The sequence below is a fragment of the Setaria italica genome, chromosome V (assembly GCF_000263155.2).
Source record: "Setaria italica strain Yugu1 chromosome V, Setaria_italica_v2.0, whole genome shotgun sequence".
NCBI lineage: Eukaryota > Viridiplantae > Streptophyta > Magnoliopsida > Poales > Poaceae > Setaria > Setaria italica.
Window position 1 is genome coordinate 28009249 of NC_028454.1, and position 16579 is coordinate 28025827.

At 56.0% G+C, this 16579-nt stretch overlaps 2 protein-coding genes across 5 annotated transcripts; one reads left to right on the forward strand and one right to left on the reverse strand.

The window, feature by feature from the left end:
- Positions 1 to 2182: 2182 nt before the first annotated feature.
- Positions 2183 to 5053, forward strand: LOC101782165 (pentatricopeptide repeat-containing protein At5g55740, chloroplastic). Of its 4 annotated transcripts, none has more exons than XR_002677938.1 (3): positions 2183 to 4054; positions 4307 to 4450; positions 4900 to 5053. XR_002677938.1 is itself a non-coding variant. In XM_004969063.2 (2 exons), exons 1-2 carry the CDS (start codon positions 2217 to 2219, stop codon positions 4329 to 4331), a joined length of 1863 nt encoding a protein of 620 aa, XP_004969120.1. In that variant the 5' UTR covers positions 2183 to 2216; the 3' UTR covers positions 4332 to 4805. The 4 variants fall into 4 exon arrangements, 1 of the variants encoding a protein (XP_004969120.1); XR_002677939.1 differs by lacking the exon at positions 4900 to 5053 and adding an exon at positions 4575 to 4805; XR_002677937.1 differs by having other exon boundaries at positions 2183 to 4450; positions 4908 to 5053.
- Positions 5054 to 7145: 2092 nt separating this feature from the next.
- LOC101781768 (probable inactive receptor kinase At2g26730) lies at positions 7146 to 12910 on the reverse strand. The gene is made up of 2 exons (XM_004969062.4): positions 11245 to 12910; positions 7146 to 8089 (listed from the first exon to the last, which is right to left on the reverse strand). Exons 1-2 carry the CDS (start codon positions 12644 to 12646, stop codon positions 7425 to 7427), a joined length of 2067 nt encoding a protein of 688 aa, XP_004969119.1. The 5' UTR covers positions 12647 to 12910; the 3' UTR covers positions 7146 to 7424.
- Between the last annotated feature and the right edge of the window lie 3669 nt (positions 12911 to 16579).

The following is a 16579-nucleotide window of genomic DNA, read 5'->3' on the forward strand; positions in this document are numbered from 1 at the left end:
ACACATTTTCTTGACCATTGGACCGATTACTTTAATCGCTTTAATGCTCAAGGGCTACTCCATATGGAGTACGTCTTATGACGCCCTCCATGTGCTTCCCTTCGATCTACACGATGTCAGACATCGCTGAGCTTGGCAGTCGCATAGCCATGCGCATTCAGTCACACGCCTGTGGAAGTTTCAATTTTTTTTCTTTTTTTGAGCACCGTGCAACCTCTCTGTCGCTATGACGACTCTGCAACTTCAGCCAAGTACATTACAAGCTTCGTTGTACATCCGTCAGGCTCCTGTTCGACTCCATATTGCTCGGGGCTTGAGGGATAAAGGTACCCACGGGTTCCCACCAACCAGGATACTAGCCGGTCTGACAAGTGGGCTCCGCCCGACCATGGCATGCGGGGTAAGGCATGAAGACACGTGGAGCACAAGCTAGGAGATCGGGTCACCAGAATCCGTTCGGATATTGCGGGATATTTGTTGTAGTCCGACTCAGATTGCTTTCCATGTAACAACCGACTAGGATTAGATACTATCCGATTGTAACCCTAGGTTGTCAGCCTATATAAGGCAGCCAGGGATGCCCCCCCCCCGAGGGGAACACACATCAACTCTTCGCATTCCGTACCAACAATACAATCCACCAGAATACAGGACGTAGGGTATTACTCTTCGAAGGCCCGAACCTGCCTAAACCTTGCGCCCTTGTGTTACCATTCGAGCTCTTGGTCTTGCGATCTCCTCCGCCTACAAATCTACCACTTGGGTAAGCCTCTGATGGACTGCCGATCACTAAATCCGATAAAAAGAAAAGCATATATGCATCCATCACATGTGCTGTGTAGGTGAGATGGTAAGGAAGGAATGCGCGAGGCTTGAGGTCGTGGGTTCGAATCCCATGGACTGTGCACGCGCATATTACACGTGATGGGGCCTTCGACGGTCAACGAATTTTTTTCTTTATTTTTGGGCGAAAAAATGAATTAGTACTGGTTGGTCTCCCCAATCGGTACTAATGCGTACCCTTTAATACCGATTATTTGGCCTGGTATTAAAGGACCCCCTTTAGTACCGATATAGCAGTACCGGTTGCACAAACGGTACTAAAAGCGGGTTTGGGATCGGTACTAAAGGCGGATTCCCCAATAGTGGATATAGAAGGGGAAGGAGGTGAGCCGTTGAGGAGAAGAGGAAGGGGTGATAACGAGGAGGAGATAGAGGGGAGCTGGAAGAGGAGTACTTCGATCCGTGACCATCGGAAGAGGACCTCGCCTAGGAGTGGTGGAGGAGAAAGAATAAGTCCCTGCTGGGTTCATGAGCCGCATCCATCACTGCCACTGCGCAAAGATAATAAGAATCCACTCCTAACTCACCTCGACGGCAATTGCATTAGACCAAAACCGCTTGCCTCTGAACACCGTTCCTATCCATCCAAACGAATCCCCACCCGAAAACCTCGTTTCCACCCGTCCACTAGCAGGTGTAATTCGATTCTTCCGGGACGCAAGTTTGCAACGAATTGGGCACGCACTAATGATTAGATACCCGGTCAGTGTCATAAGAGGTAGGTACCAGGTGTTTTTTTCCTCTTGTACTGTACTAGCGTCCAAAAGCAACCTGTCATTATTTGCACGAATAGACTGGCTAAAAATATCCGTGCCTGCTCACAAGGGACACAAAGAAGGATTGCCACTGTACTCGACCGGTGCTAGACGCCTGGACCTAGGCCAAAGGTGCGGTGGTGTGGTGAAAGAAACCGAAAATTGACAACAGGAGAAAAATCCACGAGAAGCAGCACCCACGGAGTCACGGAGAGCAAAAACTAGTTCCGTAAAAGTCCCTACTCACGATAGAGGAGGAGGTGAATCAATGATCGTGTCATCTCCAGTCGAGAGGACAGGACGCTGACCTCAAAGGTCGTGGTTATCACATCGTGAGATCGTCCGCTCATCTTTTTAAGCAGAGGAAGGAGCCAGTGGCTGCGTGCCACGTCACACTACGGATTCCCGCGGAATAAGGAAGCCCGACATAAAAGCCCATGTAGACCCAGCATCATCATCCATCTTTGTGCTGGTTACTTTTGGAGCCCAAACGGACCATAATAGGCCCATACAAGCCCATTAGCCCGTGAAACTGCCACCTGCCCTTACCCTCTCTCTTATCCCTCCCGGCTCCATGGAGCATGCAGCTCCGCGCGGCCGCTCCCCCGCCCCGCCTCCATGGCGTCGCTCCCACTCCCCATTCCCGCCATCACGAGTCCCCACGCTTCCAAACCGCACGACGCGCCGGTGCCGGCGCCGAGGCCCGCCGCCTCCTCCGTCCACGCGGTGCTCGCCTCCCTCTCGCAGCACGCCCACGCCCACGACGACGCCCTCCACGACGCGTTCGCGCTGGTCGCCCGCGCCGAGGGCCAGCCCTCCCCGGCCGCTGCCGTCTCGGTGGGGCCGGAGGTGTACGCGTCGCTGCTCCAGTGCTGCGTTGCGGCGGGGTCCCTCCGCGCGGGCCGCCAGGTGCACGCGGCGCTCGTCAAGCGCGGGCCCTACTACAGCCGGAACGCGTACGTCGGCACCAAGCTCGCGGTCTTCTACGCACGCTGCGGCGCGCTCGCCGACGCCGAGCGCGCGTTCGAGGCGCTCCCGGAAAGGGACAGGAACGCCTTCGCGTGGGCGGCCGTCATCGGGCTCTGGAGCCGCGCGGGGCTTCACGCCAGGGCGCTCGACGGGTTCGCGGCCATGCTCGGGGCGGGCGTCCCCGCGGACAACTTTGTCGTGCCCACCGTGCTCAAGGCGTGCGCGGGGCTCGGTCTGTTCCGCGCCGGGAGGGCGGTGCACGGGTACGCGTGGAAGGCCGGGATCGCGGAATGCGTGTACGTGATGAGCAGCCTCGTGGACTTCTACGGGAAGTGCGGGCAGGTGGAGGACGCGAGAGGGGTGTTCGACGCAATGCCGGAGAGGACCGTGGTGAGCTGGAACTCGATGCTCATGGCGTACATACACAATAGCAGGATTGACGAGGCCGTGGAGCTGTTCTACGAGATGAGGGTCGAGGGCGTGCTGCCGACGAGGGTCAGTGTCGTGAGCTTGCTGTCCGCGTCGGCGGAACTTGAGGCTGTTGATGAGGGCAGGCAGGGCCATGCTGTGGCCGTATCGAGTGGGTTAGAGATTGATGTGATTCTGGGTAGCTCAATGATCAACTTCTACTGTAAAGTTGGGTTGGTGGAGGCTGCAGAGGCAGTGTTTGAACAGATGGAAGAGAGAGATATTGTCACTTGGAATTTGATGATTGCTGGGTATTTTCAGGATGGGCAGGTTGACAAGGCTTTTGACGCTTGTCGAAGAATGCTGGAGACTAACCTCAAGTTTGATTGCGTGACATTGGCGTCCATTATCATGGCTTGTGTAAAGTCTTGCAGTATGATGGTCGGTACAGCTGCTCATGGTTATGCAGTCAGAAATGACCTTGATTCAGATAGGGCAGTTGCTTGTGGCTTGATAGACTTGTACGCGAGTACTGGGAGGATTGAACATGCACGTCGAGTGTTCAATGCCATGAGTCAGAGAGACCTTGTCTTGTGGAAAGTGATGATTTCCACTTATGCAGATCGTGGCATGAGCTCTGAGGCTCTGAAGCTTTTAGATCATATGCAGCTCGAAGGCATGTCCCCAACTGCAGCATGTTGGGATTCAGTAATTTCAGCTTTTTTACGAAATGGCCAGTTCGAAGACGCTCTAGAAGTATTCAAACAGATGCTTCTGACTAGAACACGCCCCAATCTGCGCACCTGGAGCCTGTTAATAAGCGGCTTATCCAAAACTGGCATGCATCAGGAGGTAACAAATCTATACTGCAAGATGCAGGAGGTAGAGTCAGCACCCAGTCCAACAGTCTATTCAGCAGTGATCCTTGCTGTTAAAACTGCAGTTTCTGTACATTGTGGAAAGGCAATTCACGCATGCGTTGTCAAAAAGGGCCTGTTGTTGTCCAAATCAGTGATACAATCACTTCTCAACATGTATAGCAGTTTCGACGACAGAGGCACGATGGACAGTTTACTAAGGTTGCTTGCTGAATGCAGTAAATAACAGAAAATAGTCTCAATAATATGGAATATACAGCTGTTAAAATACATTGTTATAATTTTTTTTTGAAAAGGCTACATGGTTATATAGCACTGCACATACTGAAATCACTCATTTTCGGTATTGGTGTGGTTGCGAAGTAAATATCCACTGTTGCGCTTACACATGCAGGTTTATGTGCAGTAAAATAACTAACATGCTTATGTTGACATCTCTGATATGTATGCCAGTATGGGGCCTACATCCGAATTGTGAGGAATTTTATTGAGGTCAGAAGGTTCCAATCAGAAAACGAGCACCTTGTAGAGCCCGGACCAACAAGAAAACAGTGCTGCTGTTTGTGTTGGCACAGAGCTCGATCTGCAGCCTTGCAGGTACAAATGTTTGGCCATTTGAATTATTTGCAAAAAGAAAGTGTACTGTGACTACGGATAAATGTTGGGAGAATGGGAGATGTTGATGTGCTTATGTCTGCCACTTTGCTAAATGTTTTATCAGAATGTGCACTCTATACTGGGCCTTTTGTGGAATCGTCGGAGGACGCTATGGGCAAATTACTGTTGTAGTCCTGGTTACAGTTCAGACAATAGAATAACAGTATACTCCATACTGTAAAGTGTAATTAGCGCATTGTACATATGTTCCATTCTTAGAGGATGTTATAATGGCTCTGTTTATTTGTCATCACAAGATAAAGGGTTCTCTAACTTATGGTTACTTTTTACTGCATGACTTTCTGCTTTTTCCGATCTTCAGCTCTTTTAATTCTCCTGTGATAAGCATCAAACTTTACATCGTTGGCTGTAATTTCTTGCCTGTTCAGTTTTGCAGGATCTGAAAGAAGAAGCATTCCAACTATAATAAATATTACTGTTGTATAAAAAAATCCCTCGATGGCTCGGCCGGTGGGGGAATGACTGGTTTGTTGACATATCTGATTCTGACATGGAATGGAGTCTGAATCTGATTTGAGTGGCATTTTCATGAGGTCAGAAGGTTCCAATCAGAAAACAAGCGCCATCAAGAGAAAGGCGTGAAAACAGTGATGCTGTCTGTGCTGGCACAGAGCTCCCTCTGGAGCTTGCAGCTACAGATGTTTGAATTATTTGTAGGAAAGGCGTAGATCATGCTGACTGTTGTGAAATGTGCTGCACTTGTGATGGCTGCCCAGCTTGCTCAAATTTGGGATCAGCCTGTGCGCCCCGTGCTGGTCCCTTTTGGGAATTTCAGAAGACAAGGTTGGTACAGATACTAATATGTGCCAATCACCGTAATAGTCCTTGTTACAGTTCCGACAATAGATTATGGGTACACCCACACTGTGAACTGTAATTGTTTCCTTGCACATAGTATCCGTTTGATAAAGAAGTCGAACTGTCCGTCAGATGATAAAGAGTGCTCTGGTGTTACGGTTACCTTTACTGTGTGCCAATCGATTCTCCAAATCTGCAACTTTTTCCGTTCTCATGTGACCGGCATCAATCTCCTTTAGCAAAAGGTTTTCAGCGAGCTCCAACATTTTAACCGGCAGTTCCACATAATGCACACCCTGATCTCCAGTGGTTCTCCACCAAGTAACAGGTCTGCAACTCATTGGCTTGGGTTAATCTGGCATTAGTAACTTTGCATGCGTTCCAGGCTTTGAGCTTTATTCGGCACGCTCGTTGCTCCCGGCAAGCTGGCTGGGTCGCCGCTGCCGCCTGTCGACGCGCGCGGCCCATGGCGAAAGGCCGAAGGCGCCGGGCGGGACGACGCGGGCCAGGTTTTAGCACGGCGCCACGTGGGGAGTGGGCGCCTCGCTCAGCTCGCTCTCCCCAGTGCGGAGGCACGACGGACGATGGCGGGGAGCCCAGGCGCAGCTGGCAGCCCCACCATGTGTCTCCGGTGAAAAGGAACAGCCCCAGGTTCCCGTTCCATCAACGCGTCCTCCTCCTGCTGCTGCTACAACCAGCCAACCTATGTGTGATCAGAGGACCGCCTGCTCTGCTCCTGCTGCCCCCCGCTTGGTTTGATGCGATTTTGTTCTGTCCTGCTGGGGAGACTTCGGGGAGGAATGTAGCTGCCGGAGTAGATCAGATCTTGATCTTGATGCCATGATTAGCCCGGTGACCAGCGGCGGACCCAGGCCTACATGGGGCCATGGGGGGGAGCCCCATGAGGCCAGGACAATCGCGCTTTCCTGATCGAAATGGCATCATCAAGGCCGGTAAACGCGTCGTTCTTGAGGCGTCCTATCCATGGGTCTATCCCCACTCCCTACAAGAGCGCAGTAAGCCCCTGGCGCATGGCAGCATCAACTGGCAAACTGGCTTGTTTTGTAGCTGACCAGTGCTTGCAAGTCACGAGTGTCTTTTGTCAAGGGGCACCCAGAGGTAACGGTGCAGGACGAGCCAAAGGCCCGGTCAGACAGCCTAGCGCGCCGGCCCCGACGCGCCTTGTCGGATTTGAGCAAGTGCCCGCCCCGAGTGGCCGTGTCAGGACATGGACGAGCTCTCCGCCGGCTTGATCTGTCCGCGGGTCGATCCCCTAGTTGACCGCCGATTCATGAGTCGTGATCGTGCCCTGCTCGGTAGGATCACGCTGAGATTTCACCACGTGCTGTCATGTCAGGCTCATCAGGTATCAGATCAACAGGTAACAAGTCGTTGTGTGTTTGTGTGGGTAACGTATCGCACTTCACTCGGGAGCTCACATGACACAGCCACGGGAATGCGCGTTTCTGTATGACCCGACACCGGTCCGTGTGTTGTGCTGCCACGGAATTGGAACAAGAAAATCTTATCCGCAACACTTGGGGGCATTACTGAATCCGCCGAATAGTCTGTCTCCGAGAAATCATGTGAAGGCAGTGTAGCGTCACTGCTCCTCTGCTCCACCCATGAGTAAAAAGGGCAACGCATTTCGTAGGCTTGAGTGACAGACAAGCGAACGGCAACAAGATGCTGGTGGAGCAACGAGCAAGCCACAGAGGCTGCCAATGATATTTAGGCTTGGCATCCCGTTGCACTTGGTTCAGCTTCAGCACGACAAACAGAAGTGTCGAACAAGCATCACGAAGGGGACAAAAGAAGCTCAAGAAACTTACATTTTTTTTACTTGCATGAATGAAGCCTGAGAGGGAGAGGAAGAGAGAGGGGAGTAAGAAAAATACAATTTGATCCAACAAAACAATGCCCTGGGTAAGCACAAAAAGAAGAGAGAGAGAGAGAGAGAGAGAGAGAGAGAGAGAGAGAGAGAGAGAGAGAGAGAGAGAGAACACCACTGTTCACTGACATACAGGCACCAAAGAAGAACCTATGCAATTTAATCTCGCGAGAAGAAACCCTTTTACCCTCCTCTAAAGGGCGCTCACGGCGTCGGTGCGGCCGGCGGCGTTCCCCCCGACCGCGACCGCTCCTCCTCCGACGTGCCCCGCACGCCCTCGCTCTCCTCCGTCGTCGTCCGCCCGCCGTGCCCGCCGCCGATCTCCTCGATCATCCGGACCACGTCGGGGGCGTCCGGCCGCGCGTCAGGGACCGTGGCCACGCACGCCATGGCCACCTGAAGCAGCGCCACCATCTCCTCCTCGGCGCTGGCGCCCAGCCGCACCAGCTCCACGTCGAACACCTCGGCCGTCCACTCCTCCCGCACCACGGACTGCACCCACCGCGGCAGGTCCAGCGTGCCGTCGCCCTCCAGGGACGCGTGCGCCGGGGACTTGCCCGTCAGGAGCTCCAGGAGCAGCACGCCCAACGAGTACACGTCCGACTTGAACGTGAGCCGCCGCGAATCCACCACCTCAGGCGCCCGATACCCGCCAGCCCGCGTCGACGACGGCGCGAAGATCTGGTGGAGGCTGAAGTCGGAGAGCGCCGCCGCGTCCGGGTCAGGGCGGAGGAGCACGTTGGAGGCCTTGACGTTGCCGTGCACGAGGTTGTGCGCGGTGTGCAGGTGCGCCAGCCCGCGAGCGGCGGACAGCGCAGAACGCATCCGCGCCTCCCAGTCCAGCGGCGTCCGCCCCGAGCCCCGGCTCCCTGCACGTGTGGAGGCACAAACTCCCGTGAGAATGCTGAAGGACAACAGTGCATCTGCCTACTCCCGTGAGTATAATTTCTTGTAAAGAAACATGTTCAGAAAGATTAGTAAACATGAAACCCTCCAATTGCTGATTGAGCAACGCGAACTACAATTTTTGTGGTGCAGACATCAACAGAAAGTTCACGCTCACCAAGTCATATGACGGGCACTAAAAATCATGTCAGAGAGTGATAAAGAAAATGCGAGTGGTGCTCGATTTGTTTACTCAGCCGGTGAGTAAACAATCACGTTGAACCGGTCTGAAAACCACAGGGGTTCGTCACTGTCAGGGAATCAGTGACGGTCACGCAAGTGTTGTTAAACAAACGCAGCCCTAACAGGAATGCAGAGAACGCGGACTGTTGCAGCCAGCATGCAGCGTAAGGACTAAAGAGGACAAGACATCAGCCATCGGCAATTGGTCAATGACAGTTGGACATCAACAAGAAGCACACAATATAGATGAGTCATGGCTGCAGTAGGTTGATTAGGTCTACTGAGAGACGAAATTAAGAACAGACTAAATGCTCTAAATTAGATTATTGGCATCATAAAAATTGAATGCAGCCACTAATAAGCAGCTAATTTGGCTACTAATAAGCACATCTGGTCGATATGACTGGTAGGACGTGACAGATGAGCGAGAACACCGAACTAGTAGGTTGCATAATTGCACGGCCAGAAATAAAACAATGGCGCTGCGAACTGTATTTTTTACTTGAAGAATCGAGGAAATTCAATTCAGAATCTATGAGCTTGTGACCTAATGTAGGGACAGTAGACCACACCGTGGTTGCACACAAAGTGAGCTGATCAGCTAGCCAGCGTTGCTGATATGCCACTGTCGAGTACAAATGCAGGTTTGTGATTTTTTGGCAAGTAGTGAAGAGCATTGACCGGCAGTGGGCCCACACGGCAGAGGCGGTACTGTGTTAGTTGCTAAGGCTGCTATAAACTGCAGTGGCAGATGCATACGACGATTGCAGCAGCATCGTGCATTGACTAGGCCGTAGTTGTGGTACCACTGTACAGTCTGTACTGCTATGCAGGCATATCTACAGCTCTATTGTTGTGGCCACCAAAAAAACTACTAGTACAAGAAATAATTCAAAATGGCCACTTGCCAGACTAGGGTCCCAGCTCAGTCACCAACTATACGCATTTCTATCAACTGAGACTTCAGACTGGTAACATGGAGAAATCAAATATACTCCCGGGGTATTTGGCTGCTTTCAAGAAGAAGAAACCGATTCATTCATCACGGCGCCAACGCGTCATCCATCATCCTGGCCCATTTCTTCCGCGATGGGTAACCGGCACCAACCAAAGTCAGCTCTTCAATCCTCGTCGAGTGGGTGGGTCGAAAGCCTTGGGGCAATTTAAGGCAGGGGCGAGAGCCGAGAGGTGATTCGGGCGAGAAACAAGTTCAGGGGCGGCGTCAATGCCCTCCCCGTTCCAGTGGCTACGGGCCCGGTCGCGTTGCATGGACAGCGGGGCAGAGCCCTCTTCAGGGCGGCAGCCACCGCTGGGGAAGGATTTGGACCGTGGGCACGCAGGTGAACAAGGAGCGAGGCAGCGAGCCAGGCCATGCGTTGCCGTCCGTCGCCACGTCCCAGGACGGCAGGACTAGGAGAGGCCGAGAGGGTAGTAGAACTCGCCGACTCGCCAGCACGTAGCGAGCTGCAAACGCGGCCAGGCCCCACGACGACAACTCACGCTGCATTACTCTACTACTGTCTATTGTCCCCACTCCATCTTATGAGCATATCCTAGTGCCAAAGTGCTATGCGTACAGGGAATTTCTATGCTAACGGGCCACACCCATCCCGCTGGCGGTTTTGATGATCATGCATTTCTCTGGTGTACCATCAAGCCGAGCAACATCGAGAACAATAAAAGTTGAGCACCGGACCATTTGCCGATCGATCGGTCGGTCGGTCCCCAGAGGCCAGAGCATATCTCCCAACATTTTTCTACTGTTCTAAACATGCTGCGGTATCAAATGAGCAGCACGGGGCTCAGCTCAGAGATACGGGCGCCAGACCGGAGGGCGTACCAAATACGACGGCCCGATCCTCATGCGCCAATAACTGCGGCACGCGGAGCCCCGCCGTGCGCCGTCCCCTGCCGCGCCATTGCGACCGAGGGCCGTAGCGTCGCTGCTCGCTCGGGGCAATGCGACGGCTACAAACAAATGAGCGAACAATCCTCGCGCATGACCGTCCACGAGGGGGCCGAGGCCGGCAGTGGCGTGGCGGGGCGGGGCGGGGCAGGGCAGGACCATCGGGTGGCTGTGGCTTTACAGCCAGGACGGACACCCCGGCCTCACGCTGGCCCACACTCCCGCGCACGCCGCCCGCACTGCCTCGTCGGGCATCTCTCTCTCTCGCAGAAAAGCGCGGAGAAAAGAAAGCGAGGGGAAGAAAAGCGCGCGAGAACTACCACCACCATCCTCGACGCCCACATGCTGGTGGATTCTCTTCTCTTGGCTCGCCAGTCACCACTGTCCACTGACCACCGGAGAAAATACTAATGGAAAGGAAAAGTTAAGAACAGAATTCCCCAATCCCCAGCCCCGTTCGTTGGCGTTGGCGAGTCAGCGGCGCCTACCAACCAACCTGCGATCGGCCGGCCATCAATGCCGGAATTCTCGCGGCCGCGCGCGCCGTCGCGGCCGATGCGACGGACGCCGTACTCACGAGTGTGACGACGCGGGTTGCCAGATCGTACTCTATCTGACGTTGCCCGAATTAATTTGAAGGGGACGTTTCTGAACGGTGAATTTTCTCGCTCAATTCTGCACGGAATTTGTTGGTAAATGCTGCATTCCCCCAACGCGCGAATGGATGGATGGATGGTGCCTAGTACTCCGAGAAGACGACTTGGAAGAGCCAGGTCTCCGGATCCTACCCTGGCCGTACTCCCAGGTCGGTCGGCAAACGAAATCCCAGCCGCGCGAAGCAAAAATCAAGCAAAGGCAAGTTGCAGGCAATGCGGCAGCGACGCCGCGACCGCGTCAAGTTTCCTCGGCGACGGCGACGCGGTACGATGCTGCAATGCGAGTGTGCGAGGAAAGGGGGATTTGATGCAACGAGGAAGGAAGAGCACTGACCGTGGAGCATGGCGGAGAGGCTGCCGTTGGGGAGGTAGTCGTAGACGAGGAGCTTCTCGTCCTTGGAGAAGTAGTAGGCGCGCACGGGGAGCACGTTGCGGTGCTCCACCCTGCCGAGCGCCTCCATGTGCGCGTCGAACTCGCGCCGCGCCACCGCCACGTCCTTGAGCCGCTTCACCACCACCGTTGTGCCTTCCTCCAGCACCGCCTTGTACGACGTGCCCACGCTGCCCTTGCCCAGCACCTCCGCCGACGCGCGCAGCAGGTCCTCCAGGTCGAAGCTGTACCCGGCGCCCTTGCCCACGAACACCAGCCGGCTCTGCTCCCCCGCGGCGCCGCCCGCAGCCGCCGCGGCGACGGCCGCTGCCGACCCGGACGCGCCGCCCCCGAGGTCCTCCTTGGACGAGGACGTCATGCCGCCGCCCTCGCCGGACGCCGGCGGGGCCTGCCCTCTCCCCGCGGTCGCCGCCGCCGCCGCGGCGGATGTCGCGGCCTTGGGCCCCTCGCGGGCGCCGTCCCTCCGCCGGCGGGACACCGCGCAGAGCACGATGGCGATGAGGAGCAGGAGCCCCACCACCACGGCGCCCACGACGATGCCCGCGATTGCCGCGCCGGAGAGCTTGCGCTTCTTGGAGGAGCCCGGCATGGGGCTACCACCGTCCGGGCTCATCCCGGGCGCCGGCGCCGGTGGGAAGAACGGGCTCTTGCAGGGTGGGAGCGGGTCGCCGCATAGCAGGAGGTTGCCGGAGAAGTATTCCGGCGGAAACCGCGATAGCGATTTCGGGATTGAGCCGTTGAGGTTGTTGTCGGAGACGTTGAAGACGTCGAGCCTCGGGATGCTGATGCTGGGGATGCTCCCGGTGAGGTTGTTGCCGTCGAGCCTGAGCACGCGCAGCGCGGTGAGGTTGTTGAGCGCGAAGGGGATGGGGCCCGAGAGGTCGTTGTGCGCGAGCACGAGGCGCTCGAGTCCCCCGAGCCTGGCGATCCCCGGCGGGATGGCGCCGGAGAGCCGGTTCTGCTGCAGGAACAGCGCCTTGAGGTTGGGCAGCTGCAGCAGGTCGTCGGGGATGGAGCCGACGACGCGGTTGGAGCGGAGCGAGAGCACGCGGAGGTTGGTGAGCCGGCCGAGCGTGCCCGGCGGGATGGCGCCGACGATGCCGATGCCCGGGAGGCGCAGCTCGACGACGGTGGACTGGGAACTGTCGCACGTTACCCCGACCCAGCCGCACGTCGGGGTGGAGGTGTTCCACCCGAGCCGGCGCTCGTGCGGGGTCGCGGTGAGGAACGCCAGCAGCGCGGACCGCTCGCTCGGCGGGGGCTCGGCGACGGCGGCGCGGAGGGCCAGGGCGGCGACCGCGAGCAGGGCCGCCAGCGCCGCCAGCGGCGCGCGGGGGCCGGACATTGCGGCGGGCGGCGGAGCTGGGGACGCGGCTACGGGCGTGGCATTGGGGAGCTTGGTGGGGAAGGGAAGAGATGAGGGCAGGGGAGCTTGAGGCTGGAGCTGGAGCTGGAAGTGAAGCAAGCTTTTCCCCTCACTGGCTGGCGTCGCCGCTTTCCGTTTTTCTTTTCCGCGCTCCGGACGGTGGCTTTTTTGCTGGGGTTGCGTTGCGTCTCGGGGGTGGGAAATTTCGGGAGGAAGAGTTGGGAATGTGAGCGTGGGAGGGTGTTTTATGCGCGCGGGTAGTGTCCGTGTGGGATCGGGACGGCACGGACAGTGGCGGCACCCGTGACGGCGCCTATTTCTCTGGCCTGCTACTGCTAGTCAGTGCGCGCTGCTGCAGGCCTGGCCGCCTGAGGGAGCCAGCCGGCGGCATCGACAGGATAGCTAGCTGCCTCGGCCCGGCGGGTGTTTCCGGGGCGTGGCTCGGGCGGGTCGCGCGGCTGCGGCTGCGCCCTTGCCCCTTGGTGGGTTCTGCTGGGGTTGCGCCGGCCGCCTGCCCGGCTCGCGCAGTGGAGCTTGTTCGTGAGAACCGTGAACTGGATGCTGCTGCTTTGTGCTCCGCACCAGAATTCTCGCGACCTGGCAAATCTCGCAAAATTCAGTCCTGCAGAGGTCTCCTTTACGCGTACATTCTTTCCCTGGCTACGTAGGTTGATCCGGTGTTGCGAAAGGTACTACCATTAACTTCGAGGAAGATCGTGTGTCCAATGATATCGTAGTCTACGTGCTTCCCTCACTCTTAGTTCCCTTTTTGTAATGGTGGTCCCTCATTCCTTCGGAGCTTCCCTCATTGAACGTTGAGGGCGGCAATAAAGCGGTGTAGCTATAAGGGGTGGTGGGGTAGCACTTTAATCTCAATAGCGCTGGCAAGCATTTTGCTTGGTTGCAGTGCTCCAGGTGAATGGCGGCTTGCTCTTTAAGCTCTATAAATCTTAGTCTTTATCCATATATCGAGCCTGTTCGCTTCAGCTTTTAAGTCGGCTGAGAAGTTGAAACGACTGATTTGTTGTGAGAGAAAAATACTATTTGGTGGTTGATAAGCCGGCTGAATAAAGATGAAGTGACCAAGCCGATCTTCTGCTTTGTAATTCCGGCGCGCCTATACCGCCTTGTAAAACTAACCGTGGCCATTCGGTCGCCGAACTCTTTAAATGAAATGTTCAGGGGTCGCTCCGCCCCCGTTGCTTTCTTAAAAAAACACAATCCTCTCGCGTTCTCACGAGTCCTCGTTTGAGCTTAGCTGGAGCCTACGCCGGGTTCCTTAACCAGGCACGCTTAAGGAACAGGGAATGTTCTTGCCAGAGAACCGCATGCACGATAAGATAATCTCATCCGCGGTTGCTTGGCGCCGAGAAAGAAAACTCGGGACGAAACGGGTAACCGCATGCCAACACAGACCCGGCGTCCCCTCGTGCCAGCACGCACGCCGTCGACGGTTAGCCGCCGCATTACGCCAAGTGGCCGCGCACGGAAGCCCCCGAGTCCCGATCGGACCGGCCGGTCGGGGAGGAAGCTCGCCGGTCGCCGTCGTCGCTCCGGGGGTGGCCTGGATTAGGCGAGCAACCGCGAGCACATTAGCGACCAGCGCACCCACGCGGCCACACAACACACCCAAGCGCGAGCGAGAAGCAACGTGGTGTTGATGACCTTCGTGAATTGTGATCGGAACTGCAAGCACCACCCGGATGACTAACCAAATCATCAGGGGGGCGTCCGCGTCCGGCCACACCGGCCGCCGACCCCGCCCGATCGAATGGCTTGGAGCGGAAGCGAGCGACCGCGCGTGCGTCGCCGATGCGGATCGGGATGACGGCGGCCGCAAGCGCGCGTTGCAAGCGAAGGGTGTCTAGGGGTGACACGACGCCGTTGTTTCCGAGGGAGCCATCATCCTCCGGATCAGGTACGGTTGCGCGTCTTGCCTCCGAGGAGGAGGGCCGGGGAACGGACGGGTCCAGCCAGGGCGTGGCGCGGCCTGATGGCGCCATGCGTTCGATGAGCCTGCCGTCAGGCGGTCAGGCCCTGCCGCTGGATGGGTGCCGGTCGGCGGCGTACGTGCCACACAGACACATCAACCCCGGCGCGACAGCGAGACCGGATCGGCTTGCGCTTGCTCGCATCTAAAAAACACCGTACCAACTCCACTCCCGTCCGTATGTCACCGCGCACCGCCGGGGCGGCGTGAGCTGAGCTCAGGCCCTCAGGGCGTCGGCGTCGTCGTCGTCGTGCGCGGGGCCAGGCGAGGGCGCTAGGCCAGGGCGGCAGCTTTCTCCTCCGGATCGCGGATCCAACTCCGCGCGCGTGCGGTGCATAGCACAGGGAATGAGGGAATTCGAGCTGACAATCGCAGCCTTCAAGGCCAGAAAGTCCGAGCCCCCTCTGGCCGGCCTCTCTGCGCGCGCACGCACAGCTGCGCCGCAAGACGTGCGGACAAGCGGGACGTCACATGGGGGAAAATCCCCGGGGGGAACCGGACAACCTCGCAACCGGGCGGAGGGCCTGTCGTCGCGAGCGTGTACACGAGCACGCATCGCATCGCTCTCTGGTGCCGGTCGTGATTCGAGTAGTAGTAAAATACCGCTAGCCACCGACCTCAAATCCTCAATCCTAGCACTGCCAACGACCGAGTGCTATAGTATTTTGTTCCGATGCTAAGAGATATGTTCCTCGTTTTCGTCCGGCGGGGCTGAGCCTGTGCGGTGTGCTAGCAGCTGATCTGTTAGTTGAAAGTTCGCCGGCCACGACGACGGAACGAAACGCAACGCCACGCCTGGCAATCATTGTGCTCAGCCGTTGTGAGATGGTAGGATAGGATGGGACGACAGAGGATCATGTAATCGAGTAGTCGTCTCGTTTATGATCGTCTTCTGTCACAGACGAGCAGCAGCAGCATTTGGGTTGTCCCTAGTGAGGAATTATGGAGCTTCACGTGACGGGCGGCGCTGCTTGTGTCGCTCTCCCTCTCCTTGTATTCCTAGTAGGTTTTGGTCCTAGATAATCTAATACAAGCGCTGTTGGCATTCCTCCCGACTCGAAAAGAATCCTAGCTATATATGAGCGCCGCACGGCCTCGCCATTTCGCCAACATGAACATGGGAGCTGAAACTAAAATTATCGCTCTGGCCACAATTATAGATCGTACCAGACAAAAACATTGGATGCAGTATTGTGTTGTGTCGTACCACTCCAGATAACGAAGATGGCGAGATCACGGAAATCCTTGGGTCGTGATGGATTTCAGCGAGGCCGGAATAATTGGCTGGCTATCACGGCCGCGTGCATCCCGGACACGCCTCGTGGTTTTCCAGTGCCATCGTTCGTCCCCGGCGTGGCCTCATCATGCGCTTGCTAGCTTAGCTTAGCTTTGGTTCGGTAAAACCATTATCGCGTCAGAGCGCCGGGCGTGCCATTATATTAGCGTGTTAATCAGCGGGCTTTACAGGTACAATGCCCTTTTGCTCTGCAGCGTGCTGCGGATGACGGGGTTAAGCACTGCATTTTTAGACCAAAGACCGATTTGGTCCTGCTTATATTGAAAGCAATAGTTTTCCACTGGGGTTACCAGCTTTACAGTGACGGGGTTCATTACATCGACACACCAACATAACAGAGCTAAGCAGCTCTTCCTCCACCTAGAGAATGACCCATCTGAGCAGCATATCCTACCTGAGAAGAGTTTAACTAAAAAAAGTCTAGTACTACTGTTAGGGAAGTATACGTGTATTTTAAAATATATTGATCCTTTTCTTGTACACTTGATGTATTCCTTTTACTCCAAATCATATTGGCATATATAGAGGTCACCCCTCTCGTTAGGGTGCGTGGTGTTTTCCCATCTACTTCTCTACATGGTATCACTATATTACGATCGTGGACCTTCTCTCCCTGCGCCTTCCC

Excerpts from the sequence above, each read along its gene's own strand:
- LOC101782165 (XM_004969063.2), top strand. The coding sequence starts at position 2,217 with ATGGCGTCGCTCCCACTCCCCATTCCCGCCATCACGAGTCCCCACGCT. Across the intron at positions 4,055-4,306 it reads ACGATGGACAGTTTACTAAG|TATGGGGCCTACATCCGAAT; the intron begins GTTGCTTGCTGA and ends TATGTATGCCAG.
- LOC101781768 (XM_004969062.4), bottom strand. The coding sequence starts at position 12,646 with ATGTCCGGCCCCCGCGCGCCGCTGGCGGCGCTGGCGGCCCTGCTCGCG. Across the intron at positions 8,090-11,244 it reads CCTCTCCGCCATGCTCCACG|GGAGCCGGGGCTCGGGGCGG; the intron begins GTCAGTGCTCTT and ends CCACACGTGCAG.